The 26,304-nt window shown below is 40.3% G+C and overlaps 1 protein-coding gene across 1 annotated transcript in view; it reads left to right on the forward strand.

Annotated features, from left to right (window-relative positions):
• Positions 1-26,304, forward strand: part of LOC135471002 (uncharacterized) — a 56,202-nt gene that overhangs the window by 9,315 nt on the left and 20,583 nt on the right. Inside the window, exons 2-8 of the mRNA XM_064750050.1 lie at positions 3,316-3,535; positions 16,573-16,710; positions 17,511-17,739; positions 18,555-18,584; positions 19,264-21,968; positions 23,810-24,946; positions 25,031-26,231. Of these exons, the coding sequence (XP_064606120.1) occupies positions 3,316-3,535; positions 16,573-16,710; positions 17,511-17,739; positions 18,555-18,584; positions 19,264-21,968; positions 23,810-24,946; positions 25,031-26,231 (5,660 nt within the window). The remainder of the gene's footprint in view (positions 1-3,315; positions 3,536-16,572; positions 16,711-17,510; positions 17,740-18,554; positions 18,585-19,263; positions 21,969-23,809; positions 24,947-25,030; positions 26,232-26,304) is intronic.

Below are 26,304 nucleotides of genomic sequence, written 5' to 3' on the forward strand. Positions count from 1 at the left end.
TTCAGATTACATAACATGTGATTTATTTTTGTTTGTTGGCTAATCGATAGAACGCCTCGAAAGTGGCTGTTAGTATTGTTCCTAAAGAAAGAAGAATGACGGTAAAATTGGGCTGTTGGATTGATATTGATGCTAGGTAAGCGTTAGATGTTTAACCCCTAGTTGTGATAGCGAAACAACGTGAACAGTTTCTTATGAAGATTTAGCCCCAAAGTCTAGTATTTTGAAAGGCGTCATTACAGGAATCATCTCAGACACACAACTGAACTAATCAATTCATTATCGACGAACAAATGTAGACACCAAATATTGACATACATAAAGTGAGACTTTAATGAATAAAAATAAGACAAATCTGATTATCGAAATAAATTATACGTCAATATACCCAATTTGCACATCATCATTCCGACTTAGTAGAAGTAGTTTATAATGCTAGAAGTAAATGCAGTCGATGTGTTTTAAATTAAATTCCTATCTGAAACATCGCTATACCATTAGAAAACTATTTTAAAAACATTCCTGCTGTTTGCCAAGTTGTCGTTACGCTGCCAGGCCATTACATTAAAGGAATTGGAAACATATCGAGAGACGGCCATTTTTGAAGCCAAAAGTGGGATTCACATTGTGATGTGTTTACATAAAATACAGTGGTAGAAAAAATTTCCTTCAAAAAAAAGCTTTACAGATTCTAAGGAGGGTGTTGTCAGTTTCGTATGAGATTACTGTAGATCTCTTGCACACAAGCAACACAAAACATTTTGAAAACCGTGAATAATTTAAGGCGATTGACGACAATTTGGTATGAAGACGCCATCAGTGTTATTTAGGACGAACTTTCTAAGAAATGCTTTTCTTAGAAAGACATCACTTTCCTTAATCTTTGCAGGTGCCCACTGAACACGTAGATTGTGGAATTTCTTCAGGTTGATCGCTTGAGTTTTTGTTTGTAAGGAAGGCAATTCTGTCTTGAGTTCGATAAACAGGATATGGCACTGTTTTCGAGAAGGACTATGGTCATTGATTTAATTGCAGCGTTTTTCTCTACCCCAGCCTAAACAATACATCAAATGTCACCACAAACTGACAATTTTCATCAGTCATCATTCGCGCTTCCTGTCTGATGGCGTGGGTTATAGGTTATATTTTTGATGATGTTCTCGGTTAAATCATTTGTGACAAGGAATAATTAGAAACGTCAGATAAAGCTAATCCAGAATCACGTTGGTTGTCAGTATATTTTCGGTCAACAAAGAAATCTGCCAAACCGTTTTATAAATTAACCCTGTTCTAAATCCTGCTCTGGTGCTAACTTAGGAAATGGGGTTTCTGTCTGAGAAATTCCCACTGGGCTAGGGCTTTGCGTCATTGTCAGGAGGGCGATAATATTTACTGTCTAGTGTAGGGGATTCATGACGATAAAGTTTCTTGAAAGTGGAAACGCTCTGTGCAGCCCTATATCACTGGTGTGTAGAAGATTGCATTACTGCAGAGCTCTCTGTGGTAAGCAAATAGTTCTGTATGTACTGGACAATGGAAGGGAAAAGTAATTTTACACCAGTTCTTTTCGACTTCTTGGAACTTGGCTATGGGTTGATTGACCTCTGGCTGTTCTAAACATTGAGAGACATGGTCTCTTAAGGCATCTTGAAAGATCATTGCCAGACCCACTGACGACAGCAGCTGACCAACCGTCTTAATTAGAGAAGTCCGTTTGTAAGTCAACTCCTCTCAAGTCACCTAACTGGGTCGATTCACATTGGTAAGGTCGACATTTTCACTTATTCCCAAGCAAAATTTAGCAAATTATAGGAAAACCATTTAGACAGTTACCGCGTTGTACAAAAGGAATTTCCATTAGGGAACTAAATCAGCCTACATGTGCAAATATTCATGTTCCTTAAATGCAGATATAACAGTGTGCATGTACTAATTTGGATATTGGGTAGAACAGTTGTGGCATCTGTGTGAATTCATAAAGTCCATTTAATAATTCACATTGTGAGCATAACTAAACCTGCTTCTGACATTAATTAGCAAATGAATTTTGTTCTAAATGGGATTTAATGCAGAAAAACTATCATCAGATGGAATTTATACTACCTACGAGAATTCACGTCGCACAAATCCTAAAGCGTTTATCAAACATGGGACGGTCTTCAACATATTGAAGTTAGATCTTTGATTTAGAGTTTTTTCATCAGCCTTGGGTATTTAAGATTTTTTACCCATTGCTAAAACCAAGTAAAACCTCTGGCTTCGATAAATTAAGGTTCACCAGGCACTATTGGCAAAAATACTTACATGGAAAGCAATCAATAGGGCAAGATGGCCTTCCAATTCATTATGACAGGGGTTTCCCATCATTGTCAAAAGATTAAGCCCTCTGACTGGCACAGCATTAGGAGCGTAACCACTCAGGCTACATCCCGGACGGCATACTACTTAAAATTTTTTTTTACCTGCTTCAGAACAAGAAAGCGGATTTTATGGCTAGTCGAAGGACACCACGACAGCCTAGCCGCTTAGTGTTGGGTGACGGGCTGCCTTATATTTGCTGCACAGGATCCACCCAGATAACTTTGAAAGCTATTCATATATAAATATATGTTAACATGTCCGTATTTAAATCTGTACTATGTGCCAAAACACGTTAATTTTTATTAGATTTTGTTTAACTTTTTTAAAAATTGAATGTTTCTTTCACGTTTGATCTAATTTTATATAGCGGTAGTTATGAGGTTTGAGACGGTTGGCCTACTAAAATGAACGACACATCCGTTATGAAAAGCCACTTTTGCCCATACGGGCTTCTCAGAACCAAAACAATTCAGTCTTTTTTACCGTGTACCTGATATATCACTCATATTTAAAAATCCCACACGCCTGTGTTTTAAGCCCTTGTTATTTTGCGCTGGCAGATTCATGACGCGCTTTGATGATTACCATAATGTGCAGTTCTACCACCAGTTCTTTTTTATGAAATTTCCAAAGTGCCTTTCTACAGGTACTTTTATAATAGCTCTTTAAAACAATTACACATCCAAGCGATACCTCTGTCTTAGATTAGATATGTCTTTTACGTTTATAACTTGCCACTCATCGAAATCATAATTGAAACTTACCTCTATTGAGCTACTTGGGTCAGAATTCAATTCATGTCGATTACACTGTACTCTCTAAGCGCTCATCGAAGTAACAGTCCAGACCCGTAAGCATGCAGCTCACTCTATCTAAGAACTAAAGGTAGTGTTATTTACGACAATACGTCTTTTATGTTGTTAAATCTGATTTTGCAACTTGTGCTTATTTCAGGAGATTGGAAGAGGATTACGCATCTTATGCTCAAAGTGTAGTTCAGAAAAGATCCGAGGCCGAGCATGAATCGAAAGGCAGAAACTTGTGTCCTATTTGCAATAAGGTGGAACTGTTGTTAAGGGAAGACGGGACTCGGGATGGCCAGAACGCCTGCGTGGACTGCGAACGTGTTGTTTGCGATGAATGTGGATTGTACGAGACTTCTTTAGCAACTAAGGTGAGCTACACACTTGAATGGCAGGTATTTCATTCGCGTCACCGTTATTTTGTCCAAATCATAGGTTACTTAGTATTTTCACCTACCCCAAACAAGTCTAAACTGTAAGTTTGTAAGCATTATCCACAGCTGTTAAATTTACGTTGAGTTAAAGTTAAGCCGAAAGTTAAATGGTACAATGGAGGTTTTACCTCCCAGCTTACCGGTGTAGGCTATTTTATTGTTGTTTAGGGCCATATCTACAACTTTCACTTATACGATGGGGGTTGGTGTCCTTGCTAAAACATTGATCATCGAAGTTACTGACGTTATTGACGATTTTTCCCACGCATAAGTTTACGGCTCTCAGAAATACTGCGGTCGTACGTGGGGAGGTCTGCCAGCATTCCACGGATGGTTCTGTTCACCCCTCCAGAATCATCCCACCCTTATTCTCTGCCCGGTTTCCTCCTACCGTATTACTATGTGAAATATCCTCGAGTATACAATGAGAAACACCAAACAATAAATGAACTCATAGATATACTCGACGTTAGCTAGATGAGCGCATAAATATTGTGTTACGGCCAATCTTTTGTTGTGGCTGATTATTATTTTCACTCTTGATGATTTACTATGTTCAGGACTTGTCTAGGCCCATTCTCTCCTTAAATATATATTGATGGCCGTCATAAAGTTTGGTATCCTAATCAGTACCGATACTTAAATTTGTTGTTGGACTCGCCCCAAGACCATTCTCTTTGCATGATATTTGTAACAAAATCGTATACTCCACTGATGTGTACCGCGCCTCTAACAGCGTTATGTAGTCTGGCGATAAACATTACAGTCCAAGTATCTCTCTTGCTATTAGACACGTCTCTTTGGTGAAAAGCCTGTGAGGCTTAATATGTTTGGCCAACACAGCTGGAATCTTTGCGTAAGACAGCCCGTGCCTTGACCTCAATTGGTTTGTGCCGTTATCGCGGAAACCGTCAGTCATGAATAAGTGATGAACCTATCAAAACCACCCGTGCATAACACAGATAGAGAAATACCAGTTAACCACTTGAAATATGGAAATGCTAGTCCCAGACCTCAACTAAATCACAATCCAAAATCTACGTGGCAGTAAATATGAATATGACACGAGAACATATTAAAAAAAGGTGATACCTGAAAAATATTACATATTCTCTTAAACATATAAGCTTGCTTTATAAAATGTAGGATGAACTCCAAATAACAAGTTTGCTAGCAAGTGAGGCGCAAGGATATGGAAAAAGATAATATACCCCACGCAGATATATTACAAATGTCACTGTTACACAATTTATACAAATCAACTGAACGACAGGTGCGTTGCATTCTTGTTAGTTTTCTTACAAGATAGATTTACCAAACAATGTTTTGCATAGTTCGTGATTAAACAAAGATCATCGGAAACGTCACAATGGTTGTGCCAAAAGCTGGCTCGCGGTTTGTCGAGAAGGCCAGTAATCATATCCCTCTCTCGATTCCCAAACCGTCTCCTGATGTGCTTTCGCTCTGAATGGCGACCTATGTAGGGCATTATCGACTTCAAAGCAGAACAACTCAGAGTAGCCACAGTGCTCTTATTCCGAACAGTTATTAGTATGTATTATTCCAACCTGTTTCCATCAGCTGGCTTGTGCTCCAGATTACCCAGGCTATCTGAATCGACTTTGTCATTTTCCTTGGCAAAACTGTCGATATTTGTTACATGTCGTATTCCTGACTGGAATCAAAACAATCATTTGCCTTGCGAAAATCTGTTTCCTAGCGATACAAGCAATCAATAAATACATCGGGATTTCAGGCGATAGTCCTGTGCTCATGCTTTGACCAAAATTTCAATGTTGACATTATAGGGGGGCTCTCTCGGTTTGTTGGATTCATCAAATTGGACAAAACGGGAAGAATAAATCCAACTTCATTTGTATCCAGAGAGTTACTGAGTTTTGCTGTTTCTAATTTCACCCACATGGAAATCATTCAATAGTTCCGTTTTTTCTTTAAAAACCCTACACCGCAGGTACAGGAAAAACAACAAGGCTTACCAAGCATAGCCACAAGACGATGCTGATTAGTGTACTGTAATAGTTTCATTTGACGCCCTCCAAGCAACCCCCCCCCCCTCTCCACCTCTCCTCCTCATTCTTGACTTTCAACGTTGTTATAGGTCTGAGTGTACTGTTGTCGGCTTTTAATATAACAAGAGAAAGTACATGGATCAAGATATAAATTGCAAATAACTAAGTAGCCTTGTCGCAACTTGAAAGACCACAGCCCTGTACCATATCAGATACAATTACAAGAATCAAATCCTGAGAAAAATGTTGATATTATGGGTTATTTATTTGAGGCAATAACTGATTTTCTTTGACGGACAACCTTTAAAAAATTTTCAGTGTGGAACAAAATTCTTTGGTAAGCCATTCATTAGAGACAAATTTACTTTATAACGACGCCGTGCTCAAAGAGCAAAACAAATAAATTGTTTGATATCAGTGATTAAGATGGAAAACCGAGAACATTGTGAGCGAACGGTAAAAGTTTATTTTTGCCCCAATGAAAGATCCAATTTTAGTTACCACTCTTGGTTGATTAAACTTAAAAAGCAGTCAATTTCTCCTGCTATCTTAGATTTATTCTTGCTATACAAGCCTTACACACCGGCAATCAATGGCACGTTGTCCTTCCTCTCACAAGACCTTCGTCTTGTCTATGCTGGAAGAGGCTAAACGACTGGCTTTTTGCACGTCGAATTTTTTTTTCAATATTTTATGGGCCGTTTGCGGTTTTATTATCAAACACGGGTCACGTATCTTGCTGGAGAGGAATTCAGTGACGGATGGAGTCTTGTTGGTATATAGCTTGTCGAGAGGTTGCGGATTTGTCCATCGCTAAGGCCTAATACACGGTATTCCCTGAGGACAAGGTGTACAGTTAGAATCAATACATTTACGACTGCTCCATAAAGCTCGCCTTGACCAACCCGTCTTGTTCGCGACTTGGTTAAAACATCAGTCAAGTAAGCTGTATGCCGATTTCACGGTAATTTTACCAATTTACCATTCTTGGCTCAGCTGTTTACAAGATTGGAATATTGGACACAAAACTAGGAATCCGTGTCACGCTAGTTGTTTGTATCTCACATTACTGAGTCTCTGCTTCCACACGTGTTAATCATAGCACAGAATGATGACAAACTTAGCATTGAACAGGTAAGGCTTTTATTTTTACAAGACAGAATCTCACCGAACATTTTCAGACCAAATATGTTAAAAGGAAGTTATCCATCTGTTCCTAGGTGGGAAATCTTTTGATAACAAGATAATATGTACTCTAGGAACTGCACACTATGTCAGGTACTCATCAAACACGTATATGGTATTGGCGTTGGAATGGGGAGATGCTTAGTTTGCTGTGAGATATTTGCTATATGATTGGGTGTTCTTTTCTATAGAGTCAGGCGATGATTATTAACGAAGACTTGGCCAGGTTTGATGAAGATGAAATAAAGCCGTCCTAGACCACAGTTTACAAAGCAAGGTGCTTTTTAATCGTGTTAGCACAGCTGTCAAATACAGATATCTATAATCAATATGACCGCTGGAATTCTCCAAAAGGTCGACGCGTCAAGTAATTCATGTCCAGCAGGCTGAGTAAAATACTCCCCATGTAATCTGTATGTCAATTTCACTGGAATTGCTGCTTAAATTCCTTCCATCGGCCTACACTTAAGTGGTTATAAATTGGACGGAAAAAGTAGAAACCCGTGTTTGACAAGAATCCATTTCCTGTCGAGCTATTCTCACCTGTTTACCTTTGTTAGGAATTCTGATTAGGACAGATTTTAGTCATTTCTGGACTGACGGACCGTTGTTTTTTTTTTTTATAATCTCAACCCCATTGTTGATTGTGCAGTGAGGTTCACTGATGATGACTAGCAATTATACTTTACGGTAGGTATAATGGAGGCCTTGCTAATTGACCGTAGCCAGAGGCAATGTTATGTAGTGTGCAAACTAGGTTCTAACAAAACTTTTCAGCCGTTGAGAGAAAATTTTTACAGAAAAACTTACAGACCACTTGTATTTAACCAATATGACGTGTGGATTTGTAGGTCACACTTTGTGCCAAACCTTTGTGGTTTACCCCAGGCACGCGAGTTTCCTTCACCCGTATAGAGTATGGCTTTGAGTATGGCACCAATCAAATAAATACACATTTATTTATGCTCGTTATGCATAATTTCTAACTACATATACATGAAGCCTAAATCCACATGGGTTCACCGAAACGTATATACATGGACGTGCAAGGTATCATTGCACAGACAAGTATTTGTATGTAAATAACCCGATGTCCAGAATCAGTAGATATGGTCACAAGGCTTGCTGTTGGTCAACTGCAAACTATCCTAAGCACAAAGACTAGAGCAAGTGCATGAAGCTGCGGTTAGTATGATGTGCTTATACTGAATTACACACCTTGACTGCCCAGAGGCAGATTATATACTTCATTTACACTGACTGACGTCAGTCGTAGGGGTACCAATTACTTAGGGATCTGGCATCAGGACGAAGACACTATAAGGAATGAGCAACTCTTCTCAATCGACACGCATTGAGAATCCTGAAATATCTAATTAGTCCAATTTGATGCATTTCTTGGATGCATCCTTGTTTGCTTTCGACATGCCGGAACGACAGCATAATATACTAATAAAATCACATGTGCAATAACAAACGTCCTGGGGTTGATATATGGATTGGCTAACGTTCAGTACATTATATTATAGTATTTGGCTCAGTCTTTTATGAGGGAAAAGGCCTTTATGAGAGAGCAACAGCATTAATACTATAATTGAATACAGGCATAATTATTGTTATGGAATATAACATGAAAGCCATGAGCTGGAACTGTTTCCACTGTATGGTAAAAGTACAACATGTATATATTCGCTGCATCACGTAAAGGATATCAAAATGTGTTCCTGTTAGTGTATTGTCGGCCATCTGACGACATCGTTTGACAAAACATGGTGAGCTTTATTCTAACAGAAGAAAAGAGGAATGACGCAAATTATGCCCATTAGTCATTCCAAATGAGACCAGTTTTTGTCACGTGGAGCGCTAATGTATGTCGATATCAATGTAGCAACACGAAACACTGGTCTCAAATTATCCGTTTATAATTTATATTTCCAGCTTTTCTTATATCAGAGTTGGTTTGATAGGTCCAAAACGCTTTCTGATTACATCACTGGCAATCTAAACATACAGATTATAATAACAAGCAGAATGCAGAACCGCTTTTACATAAACATCTCCCCGTTCTAACATATTCACTTTCTTTTCTGAAATGTTTGCTTTATAGCTATACAACTGTTGTTGAGAATTAACCAATCAGGCTTACATGGCTTGTATCCATCGCAACAGAGGTGTTATTGATCCTTACATGGTAGCGTGTTTGTATCTGGATGTCAGTATACCCTTTTCGGTAATAAAGTATTCATAAACCGACAGATATCGTGTCGACTATGAACAGCCTACAATAAATCACTCTGCATTTAGAAAATGTTGGAAATTTGCAGAACCAGAACCTCTCTACCCTTATGCTTATTTCGAACAGCACTTAAGGAGTAGTATATGATGCGAATCAGAGATACACGGCCTGACGCAGATATGTGAGTGCCTTGTAGTACCTCTGATCACTGTAGGCTCTTGTCTTAAAGGGATGAAGACTATTCCAGACAAGCAAAGAACTGAATTTAAAGAACGCCAGCCGTTCCCGGTATTAAATGAACCACATTTAAGGAATGTCTACTGTTTTAGAAATTCAGCGATGTGAAATGAAAGTGAATTAACTGTTTCATCATTTGATGAAGTGTATTAAATTGACGTTCAAGGTTTTCCATGAAATGCTTTGCAAATTAACTGTTCCAGTAATTCAGGAACTGTTCATTGAAACTTAAGGCAGCTATTCCACAGTTTTAGTGAGCTACATAAATATGATATCCTCTGTTCCACACTTTTATTGGTTGTAAAAGTGTTACAGTGAAACAGGCACTTGTTCATATAAGACAACTATTGTTTCGTTTAGTTATTCTCCTCCATCGCACCCACCCTTACCATAATCATCCATTCATTCCATATTTTGCTTCACTAATAAAAAAACGTGTGGATAGAGGCCTTTAATTCACGGCTAATTATACAGTAGCCTCCATGACATTCCGCCAGTATTGTGTTTTTCTTGGAGGCTCTGATCAATGACTTTCACTCGTATTTGCAGCATGAATTATGTGGAAGGCCCTTGATAAATCATGGCATGTGGGCGGTTTTCAATTCAACCACTGTTCTATTGACCATAGTCTGGGGTTGCTTATGTGGTAACCATGTAAGCAAGGAATGGAGCTCCAATCTTTGATACATTGGGAAGCTCTACCTCTAGACACCCCTTTTGCTGTTTATGTGAGACTTGAAATTGCTGTTTTACATATTAGCCACGGATCAAGATGAGACTTATAGTTTTTCGAACGCCAAAGAATGAGTCTCTTTTATAGGTCTCTGGAGACCAGGAAATCTAATCAGCAGCTTTAACGTTTCGAAATTGGCTCCCTATAGTTTAAGTTAGTCAGACCTTGCAGTGCGGTAAAACAACAGTGTTCAGAGGCAAGCAATCAGCCACTTCCCCAGCTAGGTTCATTTTGATCAGAGGCATCATTACGGCGAAAAAACATAACAGGTGCAAACAACAGGCTGTGATTACAAACCTAACTAACCAATACTTTTTTCGGCTCCATTGTCCACGGATTGTTTTTTGGAACAGGCATAAAATCCTAAGCAGTTGTTGCCCAGCTATATACAGACATTTGCATATTCTACATGGATGTGTGTGATAAGGTATTAAATGCGGAATCTGGGAGTTTACGCAAGTTTTGACCTGAGGGTATATACATAAATAAGCCTTACCTGGAAAGATTTTGGTGTTTTCACGAAAACAGTATATTTCAAGTAATGATTTTAATGTTCTCCAGGAGGATGGCTGTAAATCCTTCTGTAAATGGGTTAAACAGCATTATTTGCTCGTGGACAACTGCTCAGTTACTGGTACGCTCACAACTCTATAAACACGCGCAGGCAGTTCCCTATCTTTTCCGCATAAACTTGCAAATATTAGAGGTGCTCCTGCATGTCTAAATATTTGACTGGCCTTATAACAAAGATAAATCGGATTGATTTTTGCTTTAGACTAACTCAGGGTTGCCTACGCTACACTTGAGCGTGTTATGTTTTATCCGAGTATATATCTCCTTGATTGATAGTGTATATATATAGATGGACAAAAACAGTGGTGTGGTTATTTGCTCAAATACGTGATATACTAGCCATAAATATTGAACGCTTCGGGCAATAAAACCATTTATATGATTTATGATTTATTTAGATTAATCATAACGATCCCTTAGATTAATAACTTTAAAATATTATAGTCTATTGATTTTAGTGTTTACACATGTAATTAAACTAAATTTGAGATATAATAGAAAGGAGTTAAAAGTGTCCTCATTCAAAAAGCCTTAGTGTTGAGAAATAGTGATACGCACATAGCTTTTTTTTTAATGTAATCGCATATCATCTGAATGCATGTAATTTTGACGCTTTACTCTTTCTGTAGTGTAGGGAACAGAGCCAGTTTCCACAATCAGATTGTAGCTACAATCAATTTGTAAATCCTACAATTAAGTTTACAATTGTTTGTAAAAATAAGTTGCACCGCTTGCACAAAAGAATTGGAAGGCGATTGTAAATTTTTGAAGTTACAATCGCGATCGTTTTCGCGGCCAAATTTGACTTGAACAGGAAGGTGGTCTGTGTAAATGGACAATGTACCTGTCAATAATTTTTTGCCTTCATTTCCAAAAAATGATTCATAATGATTCAGCAGCGAACAGCAACAAGGTGTGAATAAATGCTTGTAACATCTTTTTGAGACAATTACATTTCACATCTTTGCAAACCTAGTTGAAAAGTATAGTCTACTTAAAGCAAGTATTTGTACTTAACATTAATTTTGGGGCGATCGCAAATATTTACAACATGGTCAGCCCGAATTTAATTTCTTACTGTAAGTTACAACTGTAATACCATAATCTCTTCTTGCAAGAGGGTGTCGATTGTAAGCTAATGCTACGATCGAGATTTCTCAGTGATTTACAATCAACTTTGCCTTGCAAGTTCTTTGTGCAAGCGGCCCCAGAATAGTAAAATAATCATAATCAGCAATATTATCTACATAGTCTGATAGGTTTAACATTACCTGGGGTGCCTTTCACCTACATATATAATTCAGCATTATTCATAAGGTGTCTGTAATGTATTGATGTCTCATTGCACAAATACCGTAAAAGCTTATAGTTCGCCTGTTATTGTACGACCACCAACATTAATTACCTGTCTTGGACCTGTCGTTCATATTACCAATACATCCACGTGGCACTCTTGGTCTATGTGTCAAGACCATGTTTAATTAGAATCTGGTAAAACTCCAAGTCACGTGATAGTGTTGTCTTGTGATGAAGAAAGCACAAGATCAATGCATTTTGTTCCATCTGGGTACGCTGATCGGCGCCTGGTCTGGCAAGACGTGCAATAGTAATGACCGTTTTAGTTTCCTGGACATCATAGGATATACCCAGTAATAGACACGTATTGCTCCTAAAGTTCACGAAAAGATCCCTCCTGAACCAAGATATCGCACACTGTAAGGGGCTGCGAACCCGGCAACAGAAACCTTTTAGTGTACCACAAATGAATAATGCTACTGTATATCTACTGTAGACCCTACATAGAGTTTCATAATTATTATGACTGGTACGTGTTTTTAGAATGCACAGATATTCTAAGAAAATTTGTACAAATATCGAAGAAAATGATAAAATAATAAATAAATTTGTTCAAGTTCTGAAAAATGCAGATTCTGACGAAGCTGATATGGATTGTTTCCATGACCATTTTATAACACTAATAACGTTGTTATGTCGTGTCGGCTTGTCGACATGCGATATGCATGATTCATTGCATCAGTGATGAACCAGCAGAGGAAACAGCCTTCATGCTTCAACTTCAGTGGACAAAATTATCTCCCTCCACAAATGAGCTTAATTAAACAAGCATTTCTTTATACTATAAACGAAAAAGTCAAACACACCTGTGATTTAATGTGAGACAAATGCGATCCTGTGGCGGTTGACGACTTCCGACGCTTTCGGGAATTATTACTTTTTCGAGGTATTTACTTTTTAAGACAAATTTACTGTGAAACTAAAAATAGTGTTGTTCTGGGTTAATTACTAGTCTAGAACTATTCATTATCGTCGTTTATTTAGTGTTTTTCCTATAATGAAAAATCTGACAGAAAGGTTAATATAGGAGAATATCACATTAACCATTGCCTTCTGCCATACACAAGGTCACCTTCCTGGAAGGACACTTTTTTCCGTTTTTTCTTGGCGGAAGCCAAGTAACATGTACATGCTATTCAACACATTACAGTTTTTGGTGTTGCATTTCTTTGGTTTGTTTCTCTTTGGTTTTACGCTCCACATTTCTTTCTATTATATATGTAGGCATTTGAGATGACTTCCTTGAAATTTCCTTATGACATCGGACCTGACTTCCTAGGCACAATTTGCCGTTAAAAAACTAGAACTACAGCTCATTACAAAAAGTCCTATTTATGGTTAAATGAAGCAAACAAAAGTTCCTTCTCCTTAATACAGATGAACATAGACTTTTAACAGTGTAAAAGAGGTAAATTTAAAAATTCAGCTTGTATATGTGTTGGTTTCCAAACTGTGGTGGCTAGCTTGTTTCTTACAGAAACTTACCATTTTGTACATAATAAATCTCCTTTTACCAGTTTTAATGCCATACCAGGAAGACGATTCGCTGCTATAATCACGTTGTAGACACCGCTTTCTAACCGGAAATACTCAGCCCAAAGTCACTTATGCCACGGCCTTAAACACCGTGCCAAGGATCTAAACAGATGGTCGGCATCCAAACTGTAATCAAATAAACAAAGCAACATTTCGGTTTCTCAAGACGAAATATTGAACGAAGCACCAAAGCGTGAGGTAACTGGAGTGGTCTTCGGTTTGTGCTGAAAGTGTTTACTACGGGACATGTATGCCTTGTATCGACCACCACGTATAGTCAACATGCTAGAATTTATAACTGTCACATAGGTCTTAAGCTGATTGGATCGCGGAATAATACCACATCGCTATGAGACTGAGCAGTAGATTGCATTTCCCGTTAACTCGACCTTTAAGGAGTTATAACTAGTATTAAACTTGTCTTCCACTTAATAGTGTCAGTTAAATCATGTAGTAGGAATATGGATGTAAGCCCCACACTATATTTACGATTATTCAAATGCCCGAAGAATAATATATTTGACTTTCACAGTGACTATTTCCATTGCAAACTGAGGGCTATAATGACCACGGAACACACAGGTAATTAATAACAGATTAGTATGCATAACAAGCTTATGTGATCAGGGGATCTGGCTATAAGGTAGCCGTTCTGTGTGATGGAGTGGAAGTAAATAATAACCGTATTTGTTTCCAGTATTTAAGCAATACCCACTGTATATATACCACAGAAATATGGACAGAACCAGGATGTGCCAGGTCAGAGATACAGACGATGTATAATTTGTATGACTTTTATTGAGATGATCATGGGCTTCTGTATTCCGCAGCTCTTGTTGTATGACAATTACGACCAGAGAACACCTGCATTGGCATGAAATACCGTCGTATGTCACAAGAAAACAAATACCCTTTCGCTACACGGTGGTTGTTTGTCACAGCATGGCACAATATTAAAGGCCTGGAAATTCCCAGTGCACTTACTCCTCGTCCACAATTACAGTACACCTTGGTTCCATTAGGTCCTACGGGCTTGTCTGTCGCCGTGTTATCCACAGACGCATACATGTTAAATGCCCAGCCTCTGTGCTGACAAAACGGCATTGACTTGACAATGTACCACGCATATCAGTGAATTTAATGCAAGCTATGGTATATGGAAGGTTTAGTTTTTAAAGAGCTTTTATGTCTATATGTGTTATATTATACATCATTATTGATAGGCTAGTTTCAGGTACTAAAATATTAATGGTTTAAAACTTTCCTTGATCCGAGATCCTGGCTCTGGGTTACGGATCACTACCGCTATTACCAATTGTTAATAGGTTGGGTGCACAAAATTCCATCCAAATCCTAGCATAGCTTTTTTGCGTAAAGCTGCTGACAAAGACACAGATAGACAAACAGACAACCAGAGAGATAGACATACAGGCAGACAGGCAGACAGAAGTATAATACTGTTTCTTTAAATCGTGGCTCACCGACTCACTAGCACATTGCTTGTGAGCAGTGTCTTGTCAATCTGGGCCATGGCAACAATGCCTGGCCGAACATTCACCGATCCCGCCTTCCGGCATGTCAGCGAGTGGGCGGGAATAGCAGCGACGTCGACCTCCACGTTAGAGAGCAACGGAACACCTACCTCGAGTTTGTAAGCGTGCTCTTATAGGAATTCCTGGCAGCATTTCCACGAAGTTGGCCAAGCTGTGCCTGATACCCTGGCATTTCGGTAAATGAATCACTCCACATCGTCGGCAGACACAATAATGAACACGTTCGTATACGCTAAAAGAGAAATTTGCGGTAATCATGAAGGTGCTTGTGGCCTCTGATTTTGCTCAGTTCGCGAGCTTTATCATGGAGAACTGATAGTTGAATTAATATCACCATTTGCAGCCACATATTTCCAGTACGTGTCTTTTTGTTAATTGTATATAATTTAATCACCCAGCCTTATGGCATACTTTAACATTACCATCATTTTGGCAAATTGTGTATTAGTTACGTTTTAAACCAGGAACCAGTAATCTAAAAAAATTTCAGACCCACAAAACTTTACTTCACACATGGAGTTTCCAATCAAATATACTTGTAGGAGAGATTTCCGCAAGACTCGTTCCTTGAGGTGAGATTGAATATCTACCAGTATTACTTCTTGTCCAACAGTTTCATTAACATATCACCCCACTCCATTTTTTTTTTGGAAGTGTCATTATGTCAACATCTAATATGCTGATTCGCTAAGGTGTTCAAATGGCGAGTTTACGTGGTAATGTAAATGTGATTATAGCTTGTGTGGTGGTGATTTTTTTTCTCCAGAGAAGAGATACATGGTTGAAATATTGCCGCTATATATGAAAGAAGCACAGGCAACAAATCATGTTTTGTTTCTTGACGCATTGTCTCATTAATAAAACAAACAGTACTCGTTTTCTTAGTTTACAACACTAGGTACTGAATAATGAATGGCTACAAGTACTATGTCAGACAACCTATGTGAGAAAAAAAAAGAAATGCGCCGTGGCAGAGAATGGCTCTTGAAGTGCTCTTATACAGAGCGGTTATGGTTTGACTAATAGTAAAGCATATTTATTGGTGTTAGTCAGCTTTGTATGGCAAAGGAACATAACCACCCTACGTCTCGGTATAAATTCTTCAAAACTTTTTTTAAAGGAAAAGATACGTCGTTTTTGGATAAGTCCTTATTGGTTGACAGCTGGTATACGAATGTTGGTTCGTCACGTAGATAGATATACATTTTGATATCTTTAATGTAATTCTTGACATTTTATTTGACAGTCTTTTATCGATATTCTTCGAGGTGTAAACACTGAAATACATGCGGGAATGTAAATGTATCTTGATGTGTATGGTGGATCTGAGCAGTGGACTGTATATCATCCTTATTGCCACCTGGCGGCTGACAGAATTATAACCCATTCACAGGTTGACTTTGGAATATACATAGATCACGAAACCGCTGGTTTATGGAAAAGAGCGCTGTTTGCGAAACTGGGTTAATGCTTATTTCCTTTTCCCAGTGCGATATATTTACCTGCCACGTTAATTCTCTATTCTCCATTAACAGCTCCAGGAATGGGTCTGTCACATCTGTCAGCGGAGGAGGCGCTTAGTTTTAAGCACAGGTCTATGGTACCATGGCTTCCACCCGGGTCAGGAGAGAGGACCGGTAATCCGGGGGCTGGATCCCTCTGTAGAAGGGGCGGTAAGTCTGATTACAGACTGAGCCTACCCACCCATCCCACCTCTTCACATCTAACAGTATCCCAGCCTCGTACAGTCGAGTAAAAATCTCCCTTGAGTTATATTTAGATATTTAACGATTTACCCATTGCTTTCTGAGAAATCTTGGATACTTTTTGCCCGTAGGAAGGTTAAATTCAAATTTGTAAGAAGGACTAAAATCCTAGTAATGCGAAATTATGTGGTTTTTTTTTCCATTTCTTTGTTTTATTTGATTCATATTGTGGGCCCCACTTACGACTTTTCCACTTCCATGACAGTGGGTAGGTTTATATGATGCCCATGTAAACACAAGTTCACAATGAAGTTGTAATTATCTATTATCTATTAAGATAGATGATCCAAAACAAAAATCGAATTTTGATTTTTTGCGTTTGCATATAATTTATTAATTCTGAGAAATGTCAAGGACACTAATTTATCTTTACTATTCCTATTAATATCAACTCATGCAGTAGCCAACTTAATAAGGTTTAAACGTTTAACAAATCAGGCAAATCATGAAAGCAGTCACATGAGTGTGAAACTATTTTTATGTCGTCGTTTGGCGGTTGAATCTCTTCCACCTTTTGACATTCCAGGATATTCATTTGAAGTAGTCGCTGTATGAAAAATATCTCAGAGGACACAAACCGTAATTTTGCTATTCGCAAGATTTGTCAATGGGCCACGTTGTGGGTAATAAAATAAAATTAGAAATAATGGATACCCCGGAAACTTTCCAGCGGAAAAACTAACGATGTCAGTTTTATTCCTTTTTAGTCGGCAGACGACGGCGAACGCCCAATTCTCGCGAGATCCACGTCGGTGAACGGTTACAAGGATGTGGGTGACGAGAAGCGGCCGAAGATCACAAGACAGGTTTCTCTACCGGCAGACATGGCTTGTGGCGGCGAAAAGATGGCAGTGCCCGCAAAAGATCCCACTTACAGTACGCCGGGCGATGTGGCAGAGGAGTCAAAAAGTAGCCAAGGGCATTCAAGACTAAAAGGTGGGCTTTCCTTTCACACATCAGTATTTTGTTATCGTCTCCATCTCCGAAGTACTCATAATCGAGGTTTTGAATCACAACCATGACATTACTTAGAGAAAGCTGTTCAAGGTCGTCTTTTTCAGAATTATTGCACATTCTGTTTAGTATCTTTATGACAAACAGAAAGTTTGGATGCATGCATTCATGAAAATAGTAATGCGTTATGTTATCGTTTGTACCATGCTGTGACATAGGATGTTGTGACCTTTACAGAGACGGTGTAGCTTGCCCTGTGGTGGTTTGAATGCTAAAGGACGCGGTATGTGACATGCGGCACGGGTCGATATTACGGTTAATACAGTCTCTACGTTCTCCAGAAAGATTATAAAAGGGCACATCTAAAACAGGCATGAGTCATGTGACCAGGTCACGTGATATAAATGACCCTCCGGGGGTAATGCCAATATGATGTACTTAATCATAGGTCGCACGGTTATTTTTGTTTCAATTCACAGTAATGGCGCAATGAATCCGCCATATAGCTACTAATGTTGTCTGCCCAGATGGATGTTGTCTTCCATTTGCGTCAAAATAATCCTATGTTCAAACACAAATGCTTGTACTGTTGTCACAGATTTCAGGATTATTCTGTTGCGATATCGACGTGCATTCAAGCCTCTATAATATAGATAGGCTAGCAGAGTTTAGTTATTGAATGATGCCATCTAGTGCCTGTACAGAGAAATAAATCTTTGGTTTGGTCTCTGTTCGTCTGTCTGTCTGTCCTTACCTTGTCTCTCTTACTTTTTTGTCTTCCCTTCCTTTGCCAACAGGCGTGCTCCTGTCAATGGTGGGACCATGCGGTGAATATGTTTCTTCATTCTTCTCTCGCTTTAAAAGCCTGTTTTGCTTAAAATGGCCACTCTTGACTAATGTAAAGGTTGGCAAGTGCAGTTTGGTGCCTAAAGCTTGGTGAAGGACAATCAGCATTCATTATTTCATACATGCTTTGGATGTCTCCTTATCATTGTCTTTTCTATACCTCGGCGTTTCATACCCAACTAAACATCTAAAAATCCCGTCATGACGGACGAATTCATTGTATGGAATTATATCATTATCGTCAGTATCAGTATTAAGGATGGCTGTTGTGTGAATGTTTCAGGAACGTCAAATTTCGGTTTTTGTGAAATAGGGAATATTTTATATATTTGCTAAAGAAATAAAAATAATGCGCAAACACTGATGTTACTGTTAGCTCTCATGTTATACACATGAGTGTTTCACAGAATTATGTTAACAAGTGATTTTTTATCGGTAGGTTTGGAAGGATATTGTATGTAGCTGTGACTTGACTATTTCTTAGAACTTCATTCCTTCATTTCGAACCACCTTTTCACCTCATGCTTTAGAAAGGCTGTAATAGTGCACTTTGCGCCTAACCCCACACCTACGTACATCTCGGCTGTGCTCACGCTTACTTTTCTGAAACATTATGCATTCTGTTGCTGCTCTTCTAACGCCAAGTTCATCCTGTTGTAGGTGTGGGGCAGAGTACGAAGAGCGACTCCGAAGACATGTCAGATTTTGCGTCAGACGTGGACATGGAAGATTTGACAGCCCAAAGAGTTCGAGGAGACGGTTCCAGTCAGGAAGATGTCAGTGACGAGTACTCTCTCATGAGCATAGTCAGCACTACCACTGACGACACTGAAGATTATTTCCGCATTTCTAGGCGTCCCAGGCCGAGATCTCTCAACCTCTCCAGATCTCACAGTGCTACCTCGTCCGACGACGACACGGAATACACGGAATACTCAGGGGCTAAACTATCGGATGAGGAAGCCGACCTGAACTTTGAAGCAGAAGCGGCTCCGGACCATGAAGAATTCCGCCGTGCTCTCGAAGGCTTGTCGGCCATGGCAGAGGAACACGACGATTTGGATGATTTCCCCCCTTCTATGCATGTTTCCATTCCTAGAACTCATTCTTTATCCATGGCCAGAGCAGAAAACGGTCAGTTTGAAGCTCGCCAGGTCTACAGTCCTAGCCCCCCACGGAGTCCTAGTTGGAGGGAGGGACTAGAAAGCCCACCTTTTTCTCCTCGCCGAAAGGACTCTTACCCGGGCAAAAGGCGATCAATATCATCGCCTGTGTCCCCGAAAGATAAACGCCATTTCTTTACCTATACAGACATGTCTCCCCCATCAAGGCAGATTTCTTTGGATGAGTTGTATGGGGAAGATCATGGCATTGGGGAGCCAAATAGAATACATGGTGCTATGAACACGGCACAGAGACCTGCTCCGCTATCGCCTGAAGAGGTCCGAGAATCGTTCACATCAAACTCAGGAGAACAGCTTCAACTGGATATACCTATCAAAACTAAAAAGAACGGTGATTCTGACGTCAGTGTGAAGAGTCGTAAATATAAGGATCACGATTCTATAGGTGTTGTAGACCTGGCTAGTTTTGCTGCGACGGTAGCATCAAACACAGCCAGTTTGACGTCTATGAGTGTTAGCCCTACAAACCTGAGGGTTGTGGAGGACTTGCACCACACAGATCAATTGTCACCGGATTCCCAGGCCAGCACGGACAGCACGTCTCCTGGGTCCCCTGGCTACAGTGACGACCACTCTTACTCTGAGGAAGTTGATGACATTGAGCTGGCAGATCCATCAACGAAACCAATTGACTATCAAAATACAAAGCGCCAAAAACAAAGGCCCCCGTCGACATCTGCCGATTGGTCTCCAGTCGTGGACTTGTCTCCCATACTAGATGTGTCACCCTCAGTAGAAGAAGCGGAACAGGAAGACATGTTAGCTCAACAGGAGGCACTGCGCATGCGCATGTCTCGTGTTGGTGAGGATGAGGAAAGTGATGAAAGGGTTGAAAAAGTAGAATTTATAGATGGCGACGATGACCACGATTATCAAGAATTGAATCTTGTGCGTGGTGGAACTGATGGTAATGGAGACGATGATGAATTTATGATTACTCCTTTGAAAAGGTATCACAACATAGAGGACATAAGCCAAATAGACAACGGTAACCTGTACGAAAAAGCCGAGGCGTTTGGTAGTGAGTGTGGATTCGATGAGGACAGACATCACCTTCCAGTTTTATACGAGCTTCCAGAACTTTGCGCCACGTCAAATTTCGATACGTCTTCGCAACCAACTGTCACATATAGCTCGGTGCAAAAAGTTTCTTCTGGCGAAGATGGAGTGAAAGTGGAACGCGTCGCTGAGAGGGGGATAGAGATGATAACGTATCGCCGAAGTGGAGAGATGGAAACTATACCAGAAATAAATGGTAATGTTACTGGCTGGGCTGATGATGGCTGCCAGGCCGGTGCAGCTGCCTCACCTATTCCTGCACCATCTGTGTCTTCTCCATCAGCTAGCAACCCCAGGGCATCCACATCCTCACCTTCAATGCAATCAACACCTTCACCTCCACCTGGCCGCGTGCGGCGAAAACTGCCAAAACCAACGCCAGAGATTGTAGCGACTCAGAAAAAACCCTCACCTTTGAAACCCGCCACGTTAACAGCTTGGCTGTCCTCATCGTTAGCTAGAACGTCCGCGGGAGAATCTGTGACAGAAGAGCCTGAAAAGCTTCCCACTGACAACGGTGACTCGGTGGAAGTAAAAGCCAGTCTAGTTGAGCCAACCAAAGTATCAAGTCGTGTGGAGATGTTTGAAAAGCTCGGAAGCAGTCAGGACGAGGATAAAGAGTTTGTAGAGAAACCAGAGGTGGCACCCAAGAAACATGCTTTAGTTAAACAGGACTCAACGGAAAGGAAACGAGCGAAAGACTTAAAAGCAAAACCGAATCCCCTAGTAATTAAACACATAGAGTCAGAGGAGCAGACAATGTCACCTCAGTACAAAGTTATGGAATCCCCTGTCACACCTGAGGGCAAATCGGTTCGCAGAGATTATTCAGAAAGTAGTTCCCTTACACCAACGTCATCTCCAGAACATGATGTGCATATATACCCATCACCAGTTACGCCCCTTGATTCAGACTCGTCTCCCCCGGAGCCTCAATCGCCCTCTTCAATTAGCCAAGCGGCCGATAAGGAAAAATTTTCGTTTCCTGTAACACAGGAGATTCATGTAAAGGAGCCTGTGCCAATGGTGGATAAACCATTAGCTCCAGTTGTTCATCCTCGCCCTGTGAAGGCCGAGAAAACCAAGGCTGCGGCCCAAGTACCTAAACCGAAGCCGGTAAAGGTAGGTGATTCTTTGTATATTTTTAGCATTTAGCATTGATATTTTTGTTAGTGTGCTAAACATGGAGACGATATGACATAGTAAAGTGTTAATACCACAGATATAGTTGTTGAGGTGAAAGATGAAATACCACAGATATAGTTGTTGAGGTGAAAGATGACGTATATGTATAAGATACGAAGGATGAAACGGCTTATCCGTTTCACTTGTACACGTTAACAATACTTATGTTATTCAATATTCACTGTACAGTTAATATATCCTATCAACATTTTAGTGAATAATGTTAATATAAAATGTATTAAAATTTGCCTTTGTTCTTTACAGGAATATTAAGTCCATTTTATTATGTATGTCACATGAATTTATATAAATTCGTGCAGACAAGTCTTACTGATATATAAATATGACGAACAATTGGGCACCTTTGGCGAAACTGGTGATTTTAGGCTATTATATATTATATATACAATTGAGATCAAGGAGAGTAAACCTAGAGCGGCCATATTGTGATGGTCAAACGCAACTGGTGAAATCTGGCCTCTTGTAAGTTTATCACTCTTCATGTAAATTCCTAAACTTTGGCAACATACACGCCGTCGTTACTTGATGATTAAGGAGGTAGGAATTTTTTGTAGTGCCCATTGTTAAAATACATGTCTTGTCATACCATGCAGAAATTTTCGAGTATTATCTCAAATAACTACTTTTATTAAATGTATCCAAATGTGAATATGGCATTAACTCTGTAAGCCCTGAACACGTTGAACGTTGGAGTAGGTATTTAATCATCTCCTAATCCATATTTGCCGACGATATGAGGCTGTAAAACCAAGAAGCTGTTTCCACATCATCGACTTCTATTGCAAGTGGAAATAGTTCGGACTCTTTAGGAAATTGGCTCTGTTGTCTCAGAGCAATGAGAGAAATAATTCTTCTGTCCAGATACCTTGACCTAAAGTTGGGATGTAACGTTGCTGGAAGCAACCTGGACGAACATTTGCGTTGCTTAGTGTATTAAAAAAAACATTCACATATAATTGTTCAAGAAAACCAATGTATCATCATTAAATTCAATTATCACTGCGCTCTATACACCCAAACCGACGTCAAAAATTTTAGGTCGTCGTTTGCTTTATTTAGTCGTTTTTCAAAAGAATATAGGTTTTATATAGGATCTACTACTAACCTCTACATAGATTGACATCCAGGTGGATATACGTTTGTAAACGTCAGCACCAAAAGTAGAAATTAGCGTTAATCATTTGTCCTGTTGTGCTGTCAAAGGCGATGATTTGTTAGTGTCTGGGTTTATAAGCCAACGTAAAAAACAGGACTATCATAAAATGAACCTGACTTGAATTATTTTCTTATATGTGTAATAAGCATGTAATATAGTTATTGAATTATATATCGATAAGCATATGATCTCTGCAAGTATGAAAGGGTCATTTTCTTGTGTAGTTCTGGGGGCCTCCATGGCTCAGTTGGTTAGCGCGCTAGCGCAGCGTTTTGACCCAGGAGCCTCTCACCAATGCGGTCGATGTGAGTTCAAGTCCAGCTCATGCTGGCTTCCTCTCCGGCTGTAAGTGGGAAGGCCTGCCAACAACCTGTGGATGGTCGTGGGAACCCCAGCCCCCACACCCCGGGCGCTGCCCGGTTTCCACCACCATAATGCTGGCCGCCGTCGTACAAGTGAAATATTCTTGAGTACGGGGTAAAACACCAGTCAGATAAATAAATAAATTCTTGTGCAGTTAATATTACAATATTTTAAAAGCAACCATTTATATGCTTGAGAAGCATGTGCCTAACGACAGTGATGTTTTAATCCCTATTAGGCCGCTAAACCCAAACCCCCACCAGTTAAAGAGAAACCAAAGCGCATACGAAGACGTCTCCCGTCCGTTCCTTCAGCCGAAAGTTCGGATGAATCAGTCATCACGTCTACTGGACAAGCAGATGATGAGGAGAGGGCTCAGAAGACACAAGATCGTCCAGACAAAGCTGTGACTTTAAAGTCAGAAAAGCAGAGCTCATCCAAAACACATATATCTGAAACCTTACCAAAAGCCGGTGCTAAGACATCGGGATCACACAAAGACACCATAGCTGAAATTCACGTTCCGGGCCAGAAATCTGCTGTGACTGGCACTGGTGTAGTCAGAACCAGAAAGACGCCCGGTACACCGGACTCTAGTGGTCGGGGAGAGAAAGCGGCCAAACAAACGGACTCATCTTCTCAAAAGACCGTTCCAAAATATGAACCAAAGAGCAGTGGACTTAAAGCTGCTTCTCGGGGCCCCGACAAAAAGTCATCTTTAGATGCAAGTACCCGAAGTGTTACACCGACAGGAAAGGGTGGTGCAAAACCTGCAAGAAGTAGCCCTTTGCCTACAAAACGAAAAGTGCAAATTATGGGGCCTGGTGCAGCGACAGATAACAAAGATGATACAGAAGTATCGAATAAAATCAAGGAAGCTGCAGACAAAGAAGTGAAAAGAATAATCGAGGAAGCAGAGCTATACTGTCGTAATAATGGCGTAGCTGAAGATTTACAAAAGGATACCAAGGGAACATCTGTAAGTAAAGTGGTTGCTGAATTCGAAGAGAAACAACGACCAAAAGAAACACCTACCCGGCTGAGAAGATTTCCAGTCGAGAAAGATGTTGACATGATTCTTAGAGATGAAATAGGCGAAAGTGATCTCCTTATTGATTCCTTGAAAAGTATATATGGAGTCCCTATAACATCTGCAATGAAATCTCTGAAACGGAGAATTATTGAGGAGCTGAAATCCGCAACAATGCGTCGGCGAAAACAATTAGAAGAACTCGAAGAAATTAAAGCTTTAGAGTATCAAATTGAGCAATTAAAGCTTGCAAAGCTGGGCGAGGCTATGTCAAAGCAGAAACCAATTCCAGCCCCACGAGGAGGCCGGAGGACTCTTGCGCCGTCGGAGCCCAGATCTGGACAAGTCGTACACAGGACGCGTTCGGAATCACCCGCGAGAAGAACTACGCCATCTCGGTCTACGACAGATATCCCCAGAAAAGGTCAGAGGTCGATGTCACCATCGAGGACCTCTCCACAAGTGCCACAGCGACGATCGCGACACAGACGTCAAGCCTCAGATCCTTCTATTGTCAAGTTTTCCCCAATAAAAGAAGACAAAGACATTGAAGCAGCGTTTCAGGCTAAGCTTGAGGAGCCTGTGCCAGAGAAACGTTTGGAAAGATACCCTACGGATGACAGCTCTCAGTCCGGTCAAAGTGACGCAGAAAGCACTCGATCAGAGCCGTTAAATTCTAGATACAAAAAAGTCAAACCGTCTGCTTATGCTAAAATGTTTTATAGTGGGAAATCAATGTCAGTAGATCGGCTTCAGCCGGATTACTGTACATATTCTGGTTCCGATAGGCTGTCTTTACTCGAGAGTGTGTCCGATCCTCATTTAGCCGACGGAAGATCCGCATATCTTAAATCTAACTTTCCAGATGACGACGATCCTTACGATCGAGAAGAACGGAAGTATATTCTACAAATGGAAATAAATAAAAGAAAGAGACAATTAGAAGAAACAGCCAGACTGCAGCATGAGTTAATGCGCTTGTCCAGAGACCCGGACACTTTGTACCATAGTTACGATGACATACCTATCCAATACAGATCTCGTGCCCCGAATCGTCCCATACCGACGGGAATCATTAAACCGCTGGACGACGAAACGCCTCGGCCGGAAGTACATACACCGGAAGACTACCGGTTGTATCAAGAACTCTTGGCTGGTCGCAGGCCGGTAGATGTGTACACCACGGCTCAAGCCAACTACAGTTCTACGGAATATCTTGCTCACAAACAAGAGGAGTTTAGGCGACAGACTTATGACGATTACACCCAATACGATGATATCTATGCGGACGATGTCAAATTTAGAGAGCAGAGAACGAGAGACTGGGTTCCTCGCCATGACAGACTTGATGCCTTGGCGTACCCCTCGGGGACTGCCGGTCGTGAGGGTGTCATGTCAAGCAGTACCACTCTCCCGGATATTTACTCTCACCGGTCGGACGTTGATTTTGTACCAACGCGAGAAGCATATGTGATATACCATTCGGATACTGACACCAATAGTCCCGCCAGTGATTTTACGCCGGCAATGCCCTTGCTGGACGATGTGACGACAAGATCCAGGAAAATCATTCACAGTATTGGAAGCAGACCTAATTCGGCTGAGTTTAACTTCCCTGGTGGAGTTGAAGGTATGTGCTCTTTACAGGTTTTCAGTGAGTAGGATCTTATAGTGTAAATTGAATATATATATATATATATATA

The sequence above is a fragment of the Liolophura sinensis genome, chromosome 7 (assembly GCF_032854445.1).
Source record: "Liolophura sinensis isolate JHLJ2023 chromosome 7, CUHK_Ljap_v2, whole genome shotgun sequence".
Lineage (NCBI taxonomy): Eukaryota > Metazoa > Mollusca > Polyplacophora > Chitonida > Chitonidae > Liolophura > Liolophura sinensis.